The 15,680-nt window shown below is 40.9% G+C and overlaps 1 protein-coding gene across 3 annotated transcripts in view; it reads right to left on the bottom strand.

Moving 5' to 3' along the window:
- Nucleotides 1-15,680, bottom strand: part of ROBO1 (roundabout guidance receptor 1) — a 666,598-nt gene that overhangs the window by 103,495 nt on the left and 547,423 nt on the right. For all 3 annotated transcript variants that reach the window (XM_063956322.1, XM_063956320.1, XM_063956321.1), the window contains exons 8-16: nt 14,680-14,851; nt 12,481-12,686; nt 10,006-10,087; nt 9,616-9,784; nt 9,358-9,524; nt 5,293-5,414; nt 4,789-5,020; nt 3,848-3,969; nt 2,499-2,670 (exon numbers count right to left, since the gene is read on the bottom strand). In XM_063956322.1, coding sequence (XP_063812392.1) covers nt 2,499-2,670; nt 3,848-3,969; nt 4,789-5,020; nt 5,293-5,414; nt 9,358-9,524; nt 9,616-9,784; nt 10,006-10,087; nt 12,481-12,686; nt 14,680-14,851 — 1,444 coding nt within the window. The remainder of the gene's footprint in view (nt 1-2,498; nt 2,671-3,847; nt 3,970-4,788; nt 5,021-5,292; nt 5,415-9,357; nt 9,525-9,615; nt 9,785-10,005; nt 10,088-12,480; nt 12,687-14,679; nt 14,852-15,680) is intronic.

Raw genomic sequence — 15,680 nt, 5'->3', positions numbered from 1 at the left:
GGGGGCGTGGCTATGCCGTATGGGGTCATGCCGGAAGTCACGAGGGAAGGCCTCGGGGCATGCCCCAGTCTACGTATGCCGGCCGAGCAAACTGCTGGGAGGTGGAACAGCTCCGCCAGGCATTCTCATGCCTGGACCAGCTCATCTGGCCATAGATCCTTGTGGCATTTGGCAGTCCTGACCTTGCTTACTATAAGACAGGAGACAGATGGATGATGCACCGCTGGTGTCAAAATGAATACAAATTACTGAAAAGAAAGAATGTTAAAAGAAAATTGAACTTTCAAAAATTGCGTTTTGGCGCATTTATGCAGTGCCGTGAATATGTCAAGATGCATCTGGACCTCCATGGGCAGCATTCAATATGTGCCCAGTTGTGACAAGTCATCGCCATCAGCGTATAATTGAAGATGGCCATCCCAGAGCCTGTTACACCTCTCTGGACCTTAGTCCCGATGTGACCATAAAGCGTCCCACTCTGCAATCAATCATTTGCGTGCGTTCAGTTTTTCTGCAAGCACATTGCAAATATATGCAAACTATGGCACGCCTGCTGGTATAGGATCATTGGGCATCAGCCCCTGATGGAGTAAGCTCAGGCGAAGGACTCGTAACAGACAGTAGTGTACCTCAGTGATCACTACTAGGTCCTAGGTTGTTTAATGTTTTCATTAGTGATCTTTCACTTCCACAATTGGCTCCATCTTCGTAGATGACAAAAAACAAATAAAAGAAATAAAGGATGCAGGTGCACTATGCAAACACTACTACTCAAAACTGATATATATATATATATATATAAAACAATTAAATACCATGTAAGAGAAGAGGTTGTTAGCACAAATTTGGCCAGAGATATGGGCCAGTCCACCAACGTCCAGGTCACCTCTTTGTTGGGCAAGTCCCTAACCCTCCTAACACGGAGTAGCTGCTTTCACACTCCTGATACTCTGCAACACTTCACTGCTATCTTTCATTTGTGTGATGTCCTGGAGAGGTTTTGGCTGGCTGGTTTGGGGGTGCCCAGTGCCCCAGACATGAGCCGCTGAATGTTAGGGATTTGCCTGACAAAGAGGTGACCTGGATGTTGGTGGGCAGGAAATTATATATATAATTTCATTTTTGAGTAGTTATGTTTGCATAGTGCACCTGCATCCTTTTTTTCTATGTGTAGTACTATTAATCTCAGCAAGGTAGCACATTTCATTACAAGCCCACAGGGGTACCAGGGAAACCACCGGTAAGCTCCACTGCCTGAGGGCCCACTCCTTCCTCTAGGGATCAGGTTCCAGACTGTGCACTTGTATTATACATGGTAGATATGTTGCATTACACTGCACTATATTATTGTGTATCCCTTTGTAGGCTGGCCACACCCCTAAGTATGTGCCCCTATCACTGCATTCCCCAGTGGGCCCTTCATGCCCCAGTCCGACACTGCCCCTCCCCCTATATATTCCATATTATGTGATTACAATAAGCATGTACTGAGATGGTGGGTGTCATTGGACTGTTCATAACTGATGCTTGTCTTAAGACTACTGATTGGCATAACTATTTTTTCAAAGTTTCAGGCATTTCACAGTTTATGGCAGTTTTCAAAGGGGTTCAGTATAATTTACAGACGAGTGCAGCGGGGCGAGTGCAAAGAGTCCCCTTGTGGGCTTGCTGCGCTCGCCACAGGTTCTATTCCCACTCTATGCGTATCGTGGACACCCACGGGTGGGAATAGCCCCTGTGAGCTGGGATTCCGGCTGTCAGTATTGTCAGCAGTTGGGATTCCGTCATCGGTATCCTGACTGCCGGGATCCCAACAGCCGCCAAATGAACTGCATCCCTTTTCAAGGTGTTACGGTCACTGACAGACAGTATAGGCTGCCACTTTGAACCAGAGTTCAGTCTATTAATTACTTAGTAACATCTCGGAAGCATGAGGAAGGGAAGTTGCTCAGAGGACATTGCTGGTAATCAAGAATTGGCATTTAAATGTCGCATTCAGAGCACAGCTAATTGTGGCTACATTTACATATCTATATATTAATAGCAAAAGGACGACTTTTATGAGTGCCATTGTCTGAGTAGGGCAATTCATATACCAAATGAAAGGTCTTGGTCCGTAGATTTGCAGAAAAAATATTGATGTTGTAATTGGTTGATTCATTTCGGAGTTATGTGACAAAATGTCCGCCTGCCATTAACTATGCATCACCATTGTGCTCTGGAAAATGTGACAGTTGGTGAACTCTCCCTGTGCACCTGCTGGATAACCTGGAACATGTAACCTATCGGGTGGTCTGGAAACTGTAACAGTTATTTGCAGCCACCCACTAAGCAGCCAGATTTTTAGAAACTCAGCTCCTAAGAGGGTGAAAAGGGGTAAAATGTTCAGCTCAGCAAACCTTTGCCAGGCTGAAACCGGACACACCAGCTAGTTTTATTTTGTTCTTTTTAGCACAAAACAAGTTTCTGTTTAATTTTATTTAGAATCGTAAACTCACCCAACTGGATAAACTGCGGCTCACTCTTCACCCCCGGTCCGGCCCCGGTACTAGCCGCCACTTCCACACTGTATTTGATGCCAGGAACTAAGTAGGGTATCACTACTGACAAAGTTGAACCATCAACGCTCTTGTTAATGTGATACCGGCTTTCATTACCGAGACACCAAACCTAGGAGGCAAACAAAATACATAACCTCAGAATATGGGTGAGAGGGGCCAAGTGCCTGATTTATAACCAGTCAGGTATTCCTGCATAACGTCATATTTACTTCTACAGCAAGCCTCAATGCTTATAGTAGTGCTTACGTGCAATAAGAAAGGTAGAAACTGTAATTACATAATGACAGTTTAAATACTGCAGAAATCTAAATGATTTCAAAATGAGGTTAATGCTAAATAACTGAAAACAGTAGTTGTCGCATGAATGAACTCTACGCTAAGATTTTTTCATTCAAGAGTTCAGTTCCCCCTTTCCCCACTAGATGGAGATAAACATCCATGTAGAATTGCATGATTTTATTATAGTTGTTTGCAATTTGCATTCTGATCAATGTTGACAAATGCTTGGATCTCTTAAATTTTAGTTAGTCCTATTTTTTATTCCACATTAAGTAAATGTTATCAAGTCATTTTAAATGTTCTGAAATAGGCAACGCTGCATTCTAATGTGTTAACATAAATAAATTGGCATGTTTATTCTGTCGTATAACTGCTAATAGAATTCCGGGATGTATATACCAGTCTTATATGAAAAGCAAAAGAGCTTTAAATAGCGCCATGCATAAATATTGTAGATGATTAATCATTAACTGTGCTAAAAGGCTTTTGTCTAATTTAAATACGAAATGTTAGGCAAGATGTATACTAGCAAAAAAAAAAAAAAAATATATATATATATATATAAGGCTTCAAAATGTAATTTTGTTTTGGTCTTTTCAGCTTACAGAGGAAAGAACACAACACTGACGTCAATGGTGCCTTCCAGAATCAAAGTGCTGAATTTTCCTAACAGAGTCTTCCATCTCTACATTTAATTGGCTAAGACATGTGTTAGAAATCTAAGTGGCTACAGTAACTGCCAATTAAACAGAAAGGGTTTCTAGAACTTTAGACTGGGACACTAGTGTGATAGTTTTGGGAACCTAACTTGGTAACCCAAACTTGGTAATCTGGGTGCATCATGGATTTCGAATATAGGCAAATAAGTAGTGTGGACCAAAGATTTTAGGTTCTTTGTCCTGGGAAAACCTGTTGTCAAGCACAACTGAATGTGTTGATAAGAATGAATGAAAAAGGAAAGTCTATATTACACAAGGAATCAACTTTGTTCTAGTCACCCCTTTTACCTTGTATTCTTGGACCAAACCATTTTGGTTCTCTTCAGGGGGTGGCTGCCAAGTAACTACAATTGCAGTTCCGTTTCCATCATTCTTAGTGATTGTTACGCCCTGAGGGGGAGCGCTGGGTACTGTATTGGGGGGACATAAAAATAGAACAAGGTCAGTTAATAATTGCACTCTTTTACAATGGTTTTTTTTTTAACACTAGCACCTACAGAAGCAACAGTCACTGCTCCTGGTCAATGACACATCAACATGACGCCATTGAAGACCACCCAATATTACTCTATAGATAACAAGCTTTGCCCATTGAATCCTAATATAACGTTCATCAAGCACCAAGGAGTGGGGTTCTAGAGGAAGGAATGTCCCTATTCGCGAATGTGGGGTATATAACTACTGTTTTTTAGAACTGTAATTGATCTTTAAAAGGCGTCAATTACTGCACAATGATTGGCCAGGTATTACTGCTGACACAATCAGTGACTCTGAGGTCCACATTCTGCGCATTTCACAATTAAATCAATGATTTTGCTAACTCAGATAATAGCATCAGACTTTACGTATTTATTGTCTGTATCGGAGCATTGTGATTTTATTCACAAAGCCCTAATCAGACAATAATATCTGAACCCCGCCACCAGATACATTAATTTTATGAATAGAGATCTAGTCTTCCAAAGTCGTCTGGCAGATACGAAATGAATATTTTCAAATTACTCTCTCCAATCAAGCCAATCTTTTTGTTTCGGTTAAACAGTGTATCGTATACATGTAAACAAATCACAGTTACGGTATCTGCTCCTATTTCCCTTTAAAATGTATCATCTCCAATCAGCAAAATGATTACCTTGAGAAATGGTTTCCAGACAAGTAAAAAAAAAGAAAAAACATTGGAGAAGTAATCAGCATAACCTTGAATAACATGTAAAGAGTGAGAGAGTTACCTTCTTCCAGGGTCTTTGCAAACCGTACTTCGCTGTCGGCTCCCTGGAACTCGTTAAAGAAAGGTCGGGCTTTGATTTCATAGTTTACACCTTTTTTAAGTTCAGGGATGACTGCGCTGTTTTTTGCAGGGGTGCGGACTTCAAATATGGACCAAGCAGATTCCCCACGACTGTCTAAGCTGGGCCTGTAGAGGATCTTGTAACCCTGAATGTACTGGGACTGCTGGTCTACCTGCGGGAGAGACGATAAGCACATGCCACTTTAGCAGCCCTGATGACTGATGCAATGTGTACTCTGCGATACAGACATTCCAGGCGTTTCGGAATGAGGAACAATTTAAATGCTAATAAGAAAAGTCAAGATCTTGTAATGTCATGAAGCTTATCTTGTACCCATGATTAACATTTCATTACGGCAATGTCTTTTCTCTCTTAGGGAAGATGTGTGTTCCTGCGCAGTACCCTGGAAAGCGGCTGGCAACACCAATATTTATGTCTACTTACTGTCCAGTGCACTTCGATTGAAGAGGATGAAAGGATGGTTGGATTATGAAGGTGTAGAACCACGTCCCCGAGTTCTCTCTGGACTTGCTTGTGATCCACACCCTGGCTCGTAGGAGGGACATCTGGAATCATTAAAGTGTTACATCCATTGGTAAAGTTTTTAAAAGGACAATTATTTTTTTTATTTTTTGCGACTAAATTTCTGGTTCCTGGAAAAGTCATCACAATTCATTGGATGCAACTCGGGAAATATATATAGGCTTATATTGTATACACGTAAGATCATCTAGTACATCAAGAAAGATACAGAATAATGCATGTACTGTACAATACATAGAGTAGTTACATTTAGAAAATGTCGCAATACATATAGTTTGGTTTGGGGCAGGAGTTGAGGCGTCATAGTGATAGCAGTAAATGATAACATTATGACACACAATTTATATACAATTCAGTACATTGCCGGACAGTGGGCCTAATTCAGACCTGATCGGTGCTGTGCGTTTTCGCACAGCAACCGATCATGTCTGAAATGCGCATGTACCGCAGTGCGCCGGCGCATGCCAGACAGCCGACGGCCGTCTCAGCTCTGCCATCACCTCTGCCTGATTGATAGGCAGAGGCGTTTGCTGGGCGGGAGGGGGTGGGCCGGCGGCGTTTTGCTGCCGTTTTAGGGGCGCGCCCGGACCAAGCGGGCTGCGGCAGCTGCGTGACGTCACACGCAGCCGCTGCGACCCTCAAGGCGACAAGTAGCTCCCTGTTAGCGCACAGGAGCTGCGCTGGTAGGGAGCTACTCCTAAAATACAAAAGCATCACCGTTGTGTGTGTGTGTGTGTGTGTGTGTGGGGGGGGGGGGGGGGGAGGAGGTACTTGTGCGAGGGGGTAGGGCTTGACATGCGGGGCGGACTAGCCCTGTGCTGGGCGTCCCCCCGCATGTCTGTGTGACTGATCGTAGATGTGCTAAATTTGGCACATCTACGATCAGGTCTGAATTGGGCACACTGTACTTAAAAACGAATAACGTTGCATTCAAAATATAACAGGGAATTATTGTTCCGGACTAATTGCTCATCTCACTGATATCATGCGAATAGATCACATCACTAACATTACTATAATATTAGCAAAAGGAGGAGGGATTTGTACACAGTCAGCCAATCAAAGCGGATGCTGGTTGCCATCGGAGGTCGTGCCACTGCAAGTTATGCACCGTCACACAGGCATATCTGTGTCATTCTTGTGGTCAACGCGGGATGCATTTTGCACCATATACTTAGGCCTAGATTTATCAAGTTTTGGAGAGTGATAAATTGCACTGTGATAAAGTACCAACCAATCAGCTTCTAACTGTAATTGTTCAAACACAGCCTGTAACATGACAGTTAGAAGCTGATTGGTTGCCACTTTATCACTGTGCAATTTATCACTCTCCAAGGCTTGATAAATCTGGGCCATTGTCCGTACTTATGTGCTCCCTCCAATTGCTATACCACTCCCCACAAAAACAATCAAATCAGCCCAACAACATAAATATCGGGCTGAAAAGCACAAAGCCATAAAGATGAACCAATGCATTATGCACATAAAGTACATGAAAGTCTTCATCTGTACTGTGGTACTGTATTATAGCTTACAGTGGTCTACAGCAATGGCATGCAGAGTGCAGGCAGCCTGCTACATCAGTATACACTATATCTGACCCGCTGGAATGTTATATCTCACTGCGTCACCTATGAACAGGTCTCCGGTAACTTACTAAGGTTGCAGAACAATGGTTATAGAGAACTGACATGATCACAAGTTCCACAATGTACTCTTCTTCTCTCCCTACATTTCATTAATGGCTTAATACACATTTATTTTTCAGAATTCAGTCCAAACAAGATTTGCATTGAATTTTAAAGCTCTTATTTCTTTTTTTCTTATGAAATCCTCTAGAATGTAATAATATTCTGCGCTGTTTACAAAATATAAATGCAAATGCATCAATACAGCTTCAAATGAAATGAAGAGCGAAACACTTTGAAGCTGTAAAATACAAGATAGAAGGAAAATATGTTTAAAATAATGTAATATGCAGGACAACTTAGCCGTGCAAACCATGGCTGGATACTCTCTTTTTGCATTGTTTAGTTTTTCTACATTTGATGTTACAGTAAAATCCTGATTACCCGGGGTCATATTAACTGTGGTGCGGATTAATCCTCCTTAGTATAACTATAAACACAGTAAAACTGTACAGTAGTGCAAGCGGTTACGAATGCGGCCAGGTCTAGCAACTATTAGCAGACAATACACGTGCTGGAGTGAACTTAGGCATCTCAGTCGCTTTACCTCTTTGACTGTAGCGGGGTGTTGTCACACAGGCTAAGTTCAGTGAGGATGCTACAATGGATCTGCGGTCTATGCAGGGTAGTGCATACACGTACATACTGTATGCCTGTTTCAGACTGATGTTTTGCACCAAGATGAGGCTTTAGCAGTACAAGTGCGCACTGATAATGATCAGGGCGGGCGACAGGGGGGTCAAAAGGGACACCTGTACCGGGCCCCAAGTATCAGAGGGGCCCCAAGTATATGCCACTTAGTGTCCAGCAGGGATGTGAGCAAGAATTCATCATGGAGTTATTGGGGAGAGACAGACCGTGGTGTGTGTGTGGGGGACGAAGGAGAGATATAGGATACATATTTATATATCTGTATACTGTAGATCACAGGTTCTCAAACTCGGTCCTCAGGACCCCACACAGTGCATGTTTTGCAGGTCTCCTCACAGAATCGCAAGTGAAATAATTAGCTCCACCTGTCGACCTTTCAAAATGTGTCAGTGAGTAATTAATCCACCTGTGCACCTGCTGGGTTACCTAAAAAACATGCACTGTGTGGGGTCCTGAGGACCGAGTTTGAGAACCACTGCTGTAGATAAATAAAAATATATATATTTATTTAATAACAGTTTATTATATAGCACAGCAAATTCCGTTGCTCTGAGGGTCCCCAGAGATATCACTGTACCGGGCCCCAAGATGTCTGTTGATGGCCCTGATAATGATGGGTATCAAATCAAGCTTAAGGAAAGGTCCGGCAGTAGCTATGAGTACAGCTCTGCCTATAGATGAATATATGTACTTGGCACCGAGCTAAATTCAGATCCTAAATGTGCCACGAGGAATGCTTTTGTAGGGGAGGACTCAAAATGGCGCTACCCAAGTAATTAAAGCAGGGGTCCCTTATGATACTCCCAAAACAATAGGAAAAAATGCAAAAAGTTAGTGTGTGATTTGGGCACTAGACCAGTGCTAACCCACCACAAAAACGATTACAGGAGTGTCTAACTGATATCCAACCCCAGAGTTTTTTGCAGGGGTACCTCATGTGTTAATAACTTGTCTCAAATATTGTTTTGACATTACAAAAGTGCCTACCAACCCCAGAATTTACTGAAGAGGTACTTTAAATGTCGACACCATGTTTTTAGCATTGGCCTGTCAATTTTAATTGCTCAGTAACCCCTGAATATAGTGCAGAGGTGCCCCACGTGTTTGCTGTTGGTTGTTCTCACCCATTCCTAAAGTGTTCTGGTTTCACACTGGTCTAGTGCCTGAATCACACACTAACTTTTTGCATTTATGGTGCCATACGTATCTACCTGGTCTCACTTTATTCTACTTCGCCCCTGCAGTTACTGTACTGTTATTAGTATTTTAGAAGACACAATGTGGCTCTATTGAGTACATAAGTGCAAAGTGCATAAATATGTTGCAGCTGGTACCAACCAATCAAAAGTTATCTTCCATTTTGTTACAATAATGACAGCTAGAACCTGATTGGCCAATAAGGGTTTGCTGCAGAGTGAGTACCACTCAAGTTTGATTCGCTTATATTGCTCTAAATTGCTGTGCAAGTGCCAGAAACTGGGCAGGTATGTTCCTATACAGATGGTATGGAGCGGAAGGGCATTGTAACGTAGACAGAGTAAAGTAAGAGTAAATAAGCTCCAACATGTATTTTAGGTCGAGTAGTTATTTGACATTATGAACTGCTGCTACTTAAAGTTCTGCATACCTTGTGTTTTTACAGGGTCAGAGATTTGACTCGGGTCACTTAGTCCATATGCATTAGCTGCTCTCACTAGGAAGAGGTAGATTGCGTTGGGTTTCAGGCCCTTAACAGCAAAAGATTCAGTCTTGACATTTTCGGCCACTGTTTGCCAGCTACTTCCAGATGCATGGCTACAAAAAATAATAGCACATAGATACTGTATAACCAGTCGTATCAGGAAAAAAATGGCAAAATGCGCTGTGACTTCAACCTGTCTAGTACCTGAAGGCTTCTATTATGTAGGATGTTGGAGTTGCGCCAGAATTCAAGTTTGGTTGCCAGGACAAGGTCACTGTATTTCTGCTAACATCTGTGACCTCTGGTTTTGAAGGAGCACTTGGTATAAGATTGGGATCAGTGGCTCGAGGTGGTTGTACCGGAACACCATATTCTAAAGAATAGAGAAATGCGAATCTGATTAAATAGGACAACGCATTGGTAGCTGGGGAACCTGTATGTTTAAAGCGAAAAATCAGATGAAATTAAAATATTGCAGTGATCCTGCATAAACCAGCGTATCTGTTAACGCCGGTACAAGTTCATCAATTACTAGAACACAGAATCTGTTTGAAATATAGTTGACGATTGTTATATTTTATCTGTTTCTCTTACCTTGAATCTCAATGTATGCTATCCAACTGGCTTCCCCACTCGGAGTAGAAGCAGTGCAGGTGTACCGGCCTGTGTCACTTAACTGAAAAGAAAGCCTGAAATTAGTATTTGAGGCGATCAGAAATGCATTGGGCTAGAAAAGTAATTATCGTGCCGTATAGCAGAAGACGCATTTGGCTTGGATAGAGAGCTATTAGCTGTTCCAGGCAGCCAGCTTGATTCTTGACTTCAAAGAAGTGGCAAAATACATCATTTTATTTGTATAGTGGAATTAATAACTTTTATCAGACTAATTACACAATTACACATGCAAATATTTGCTGAAAGTAAATTCATGTCAAAAGGACATAAGCAGCGAGAATGAGAACAGCCGTCAACAAGCATTGAAACTGCGGTCATCCGGTATATGGTTTTCTTTTTATTCCATTAATATTCACATTGTGCTACAAATAAATTGAATAATACATGCTGGTGGTCATTCCGAGTTGTTCGCTCGCTGCCGATTTTCGCAGTGCAGCGATTAAGGGAAAAAACTACAAAAATGTGCATGCGCATGGTACGCAGCGCGCAGGCGCTAAGTACTTTCACACAAAAATTTGTAGATTTACACAAGCTCGAGCGACATTTTTCAGTCGCTCCAGTGATCGCAGTATGATTGACAGGAAGTGGGTGTTTCTTGGCGGAAACTGGCCGTTTTCAGGGAGTGTGCTAAAAAACGCAGGCGTGCCAGCTAAAACCGCAGGAGTGGCTGGAGAAACGGGGGAGTGGCTGGCCAAACGCGGGGCGTGTTTGTGACGTCAAACAAGGAACTAAACGGACTGAGGTGATCGCAGTCTAGGAGTAGGTCCGGAGCTACTCAGAAACTGCAAGGAATTATTTAGTAGCAGTTCTGCTAATCTTTCGTTCGCTATTCTGCTAAGCTAAGATACACTCCCAGAGGGTGGCGACCTAACGTTTGCAATGCTGCTAAAAGCAGCTAGCGAGCGCTGTTTGTATTCAGGCAATCGCTAGACAGTGATTAAAAAAAGTTTTTACTTGGCGTGAATAAACAATTTAAAAAAAATCTATATTTTAGGGAAAGAGCGTTATAAATATAAAATAAGTGAACATAATAGGATAAGAAGAGTAAATACAGAACTTAATTAATGGGCAGTAGTTAGTAGTCACATTTAAAGGGCCAATAAACCGTAAACTCAGATTCATTTACGTAAAAGAGCTACAGGTAACATTGACAAATCTATATAATTCTTCAAGCTCCTTAACGGAACCTGAATTGTTTGACATTATAATGACAATTCTTACGCAGTAACAGATACTGTCCATCTCAGACCGCACTGTAGTTTTGAGGGATTATTAACAGAGATCTGATGTGTACAGGAAAACTATCTTTCCCCACAATCACAATTCTACTGCAAATATCTTCAAATCTGATCAAAACCGGAATCTGATTTGCTTTACACATAGAAACTTGTATTTTGCACTTTATACATTGTAGAGACGGGAAATTTGCATATACACAAACCTCGCTTACCGCCAGCGATACTCTTTAAGAGTTAACAATTCCCTAATATTTCTCCCTTTTCTATAGTGCTAACCTCACTTCTGATATAAAAGGGTAATGCTAGCTTTTAGAATGGGAAGTGCTGCATATTTATGACACATAATTATTTGTTTAGATTGGACTTAAAGCTGCATCAATTATCTACGACCTGAATTAAACAGTGTACTCAATCTAGCAAAGCATTTTAATGTTAAATATGAATACATTAAATACTCTTAAAAAGGCATTATAGTTAAGTGCATAAATAATTTATGCCGTGGGTATTTAAAAATATTGTTTATCTAGATCTGCTGTGTCACTGGAACATTGTATAGAATAACTGGTTACTTACAATAACCCTAATGTGCAGTAATTTAACAATACAGTATCTATACAGAAAAAAGCAAAATGGAAACTCCTGTGTCAGGAACCCTTTGTCAGATGGTCATGATATACAGTATAATTTCATTGCAGATTGGTAGACATTCTCTTTGGCTATGTCCATACTTTCTGATTCAAATGGTCAAAGTGCATTCTCGCCACCTACTGTATGTGTATTGCTCAATACACAGAGGCTTGTGACTCAAAAGGGGGTATTCTATAAGCCCTTTACGTTTCGGGGATTATGCTTTGGGTGCCAATCCGCGATAAAGAACCCTTGGAGACACAATAACACATGGGATAGGGAACTTATCCCAGATCTCAAGTGTTATCGCATGATAGCGGGTTCTTTTTCGGGCAATAAAAACAGCCTATAATTGGATAGCCCCATAATGACCATTACTCCAAAATTGTATTATCAGGCCATTTTTATTGGCCAAAAATTATCGCAGCTAATTGGATGCCGCACCTCTCCTTTTAAAGACACAGACATTTAAACTTTACAGCATGCTGACGTCATAGAATGGCGCAATAACTTTATATGGTGGGTGTACCTTGACGTATCTGATTTGTAGTGATCCGGTATCCAGCTGTTTAATACGAGAGTCCTGTGTCGTTAGAAGTGTCCCGTCCTTCCTCCAGTGGATTGTGGGAACTGGAATTCCTGTAGCCACACAATTTAAGACTAAAGTGCCGTCTACAGCTACTGTTTGATTCTGAGGACCCTGGCGAATAACTGGTGGAGGACGGTCAGCGACCACTGCCAAAGAAAATAACAGGAAATAGATGTCTGCAACTGGAAGCAATTTTCTAATCAATCAAGCAACAGTAGTTGCTGTAGGCTTTGAAAGAAGCTAAAGATAATTAAGCAAGTAATTAAACTAGGAATCATGCATTATTCAGGGAGAATTTTTGTGATAAGCGCGACACATAATACTGACACAGTATCTCTTGTTTGAAGCGAAAGATGTGCAGAAACTTGCTGGCATTTTTCAAGCACCATATTAAAGGAAAAAGAAAGGGTCGTTTCAGAAATGAAACAGGAATTTTCAATTCACTTCCAATAACTTAATAGCTTGAAGTGCTGAGTGGCAAAATATAGAGTTTCACCATTCTTATCCACAAAAATGACACAGTGGGGTGAAAGAATAACATTAGTTCATCACGGAACGATCCGTTTCTCAGCTTTTATCCCTTCTACACTAATGCAAAAACAGATGTTTGGATGACATGCAAGAAACGTACGTTAACACACTGCTCATATATATTCCTAATGCAAAGCTCTTGATTTCACATTTGGCATCTGTGTTTGTAATATTAAAATCCTTCTAAAGTAGCATCTCAATTTCTTTAAGCACAGTATTTTATGGTAATAAGTACAATAGCTTATGGTTACTGCTAGGGGTTTATGTGGGTAAGGCAAGAATAACGGTATTTTGTGACAGAGCAGGTGCAAGAGGGGCCATGTACAATGTACAATGCAGGTAACACATGAATGAGATGCAATGAGGAGATGGAGGATGGGGTTCATATATGAAAGAAATGGATGCATTGAGTGTCCTTGCCAAGCCACTAACTAAGCCTCAAGTAGCCCCAGGTGCGATTTAGACCCTTTTGTGATCTTGGGGTAAGTGCTAAGAGAGATATTTTAGCTATATTAGGTAAGGGCTGATTGAGAGGTGGACGCAGCTGCATTTGCAACTACGAATTTGCATGCAGCAGAACTGTATGCTAATGATGCATATGCTGTTATGTCTTTAATCTGCCCCTTTCGTACAAAGACGCAATATCGGTTGCACATCAGTTGCACCACTGAACCATCCGAGCACTGTTTGGTAGCTCAGAATATCCTTCACAAATAAGTCATCATAGCCATTACAACTGCGTACAAAAACCCCCACAAACCTAGATTTTAGAAAACGAAATTTGGACCATTGAACATGTTTGCGCATAAGAGTTTTCATACTTTCCATGATTACAAGTAACATAAAGTCATTATATAGAGTTTTTGTTTAAGGGAAGTTAGAGGCCACAAATCATCACGACCATAAGCCACAAGATAAACAACTGTTATATTCTGCAGGATTACTTACTATCAATATAAAACTGAAAATGGGACAGAGGTGTCTTAATAGGTTAGAATTGGTTAAGTAGTGGTAAATCCACATGGCAAATTGCGTTTATTGCGTGCTATAATCTTGCAGAGCTCTCTTTTTGGCAGCTGCCGCCATGCCAGAACTTGGAAAACAGATGTTAAACCCGTCCTAGAATCTCCATGGCTTATTAGAACGTTCCCGTAGGCCTTTCCTGCGTCGCTATATTGAATCCATCTTTCATTTAACAACGCCAAACCACAGTGTGACTTTTATGAACACTGGTTGGATTGGCATTTAAAATATGCGCCAATCCATCCCAAGTACATTTCTTTTAACATCAATAAACGATTTTTATCACAAAGCTTAATTCATTCCAGCGATTATATAGACAAAATATTAGCATCATGTTTGCACAAAAGTCACATACTGTGCTCCAATCATGTAGATTGGGAAGCCAGAGTCTCTACTCTTGGCACTGACAGCCAATTAGGAAACCCAAACAGCACTAATTAAAAGCATGCACTATCCAGAAAGCTGTAAAACAAGGAGAGGTTTGGAAAGACTCCCCCTTTTTCTTTTTTTTTTAAAAAGGATTACACTGATAAGGGAATTCTCTGTCCTTGAAAGCTTTGGAGTTAGAAACTGTTTGTGCTTTACCATCAGTTACTTCTAAATAGGCCTTTGTTGTAATGCTGCCCGCCACATTTAGAGTCTGGCAGATGTAATAGCCGACATCAGACTTCTGGACGTTTACGATCGTGAGGTCACCGGTTTGAGAGACGGAGAAACGGCTGGAAGACTGCGGTGGTTGGTAGGAAAAGAGCAGGTTCTGCAAATGAGAGAGGAAAAAAGCTTCATCAGTAAAAAAGTATCTTTGTAAATGATGAGTGTTAAGGTACCATAACATGAATGTATCGTACCCTGGAGCCAACAATTATTTTGTCAATATAGCACGTACAATTTAAACAATGATCTGATTTGTTTTAATAAGTTACAGCAGGGTTTCCCAAACTTGACCCTGAAGGCACCGTGACAGTCCAGGTTTTCAGGATATCCATGCTTAATTACATAGAGTATGATTAAATCAAACTGACTGAGGTGCTGTGCTAATTACGTCACCTATGCTTATGCCTGGACACCCATAAAACCTGGACTGTTAGGGGGCCTTGCGGGTAGATTTTGGGAAACACGGGGTTACAGCAATTTTCATTCACAGTTTCCTACCCATACTAATAAGTCTTTGTCCTAGGTCCATTAACATAAATTTAAAAAAAATGAAAAAAATAAATATTTTCTCCACTATCAAATCAAAAACTATTATTTCTGGGGAGAGAGAAGCGACAAAAAAAAAATAATCTAAAAATTCAGGAGCAAATTCTGAAAAAAAATGTAAGAATAATAACCACAACAATAACTGAAAGCCAAACATTATGGTTTTTATACTTCTGTCATTAAACTAATATACATTATCAGTTTACTTACATAAGAAGATAGAACAACATAAAAAGGTAGACAGAAATGCTATAAGACAATGGGGCAGATGTATTAACCTGGAGAAGGCATAAGGAAGTGATAAACCAGTGATATGTGCAAGGTGATAAAGGCAGCAGCCAATCAACTCCAATATGTAGATTAACAGATAGGATCTGATTGGCTGG

The sequence above is a fragment of the Pseudophryne corroboree genome, chromosome 2, assembly GCF_028390025.1.
Source record: "Pseudophryne corroboree isolate aPseCor3 chromosome 2, aPseCor3.hap2, whole genome shotgun sequence".
In the NCBI taxonomy this organism is placed as follows: Eukaryota; Metazoa; Chordata; class Amphibia; order Anura; family Myobatrachidae; genus Pseudophryne; species Pseudophryne corroboree.
Note: the sequence above shows the minus strand (reverse complement) of the source record. Positions and strands in the feature narration are given on the sequence as shown.